At 51.9% G+C, this 713-nt stretch overlaps 1 protein-coding gene across 1 annotated transcript in view; it reads right to left on the bottom strand.

The window, feature by feature from the left end:
- The window catches only part of PHALS_06752 (uncharacterized protein), a gene marked incomplete at both ends in the record, with an annotated part of 678 nt that extends 60 nt beyond the window's left edge, over positions 1-618 (bottom strand). Inside the window, one exon of the mRNA XM_024720097.1 lies at positions 1-618. This exon is cut by the window's left edge and continues 60 nt beyond it. Within this exon, the coding sequence (XP_024585331.1) occupies positions 1-618 (618 nt within the window).
- Positions 619-713: the final 95 nt, after the last annotated feature.

Here is a 713-nt window from a genome sequence, read left to right as displayed (position 1 = left end):
TTCATCTGCCTCAGCAAACTTGTCAGGCAGCGTGTCAAGCTGTGCCGTGTTCTCGTCGGTAATCATTGACTCAGTTACCTCGAGAATCGACGTTACCTTTGCCGCCTTCTTTTTCCTAGTGTGGTGCTTTTCAATGAAGAAAGCCGACTCAGATGAGGTGTTTATTGCGTCGGGTCGCTTCACATTTACGGGTACAATCTGCTTGCGCGCGCCGTGCCGCTTGTCAGCAGTGGCGTCCTTAACCACAATTTCGACCTCCATTGTCTGAAGCGCCTGAAAGTGATTCGTAGTGGCTATGCCATTGAGCGGCTGTGGTTGCCGTTTTGTAAGCAGAGCCGTGAAATCAAATTCAGCTCGGCTGCGCTTCTTCTTGTTCTGGACGATCGAGAAACCGTCCGAGCTATTACCATTCGTCAAAAGCAATATCGGCGCCTTTATCTTACTTATTGGACTGTCGGGCGGTGAGATCTTACCATGTGACTTATCAAACGTCGAGATTGAGAGCGCGTCATCTCGGTCACTCGAAATCTGGGCGATCTGGCTGGCATCAGTAGGTGAGCCATGCGGAGCTACGTGGGGAAGCTTCCTATTGCGCTTCTTAGCCTCTTCGACTGCCATTTGCAGCGAGGTTAACGGCTTGCCGCTCGTCTTTGTTTGTGCATGCGTCTTTGATTGATTTCCCGGCGTTTCGACGTCCGCGACGGCGACGGCTC

This window comes from Plasmopara halstedii, assembly GCF_900000015.1.
Source record: "Plasmopara halstedii genome assembly, contig: Scaffold_3060, whole genome shotgun sequence".
NCBI lineage: Eukaryota > Oomycota > Peronosporomycetes > Peronosporales > Peronosporaceae > Plasmopara > Plasmopara halstedii.
This window is presented reverse-complemented; position numbering and strand designations above follow the sequence as displayed.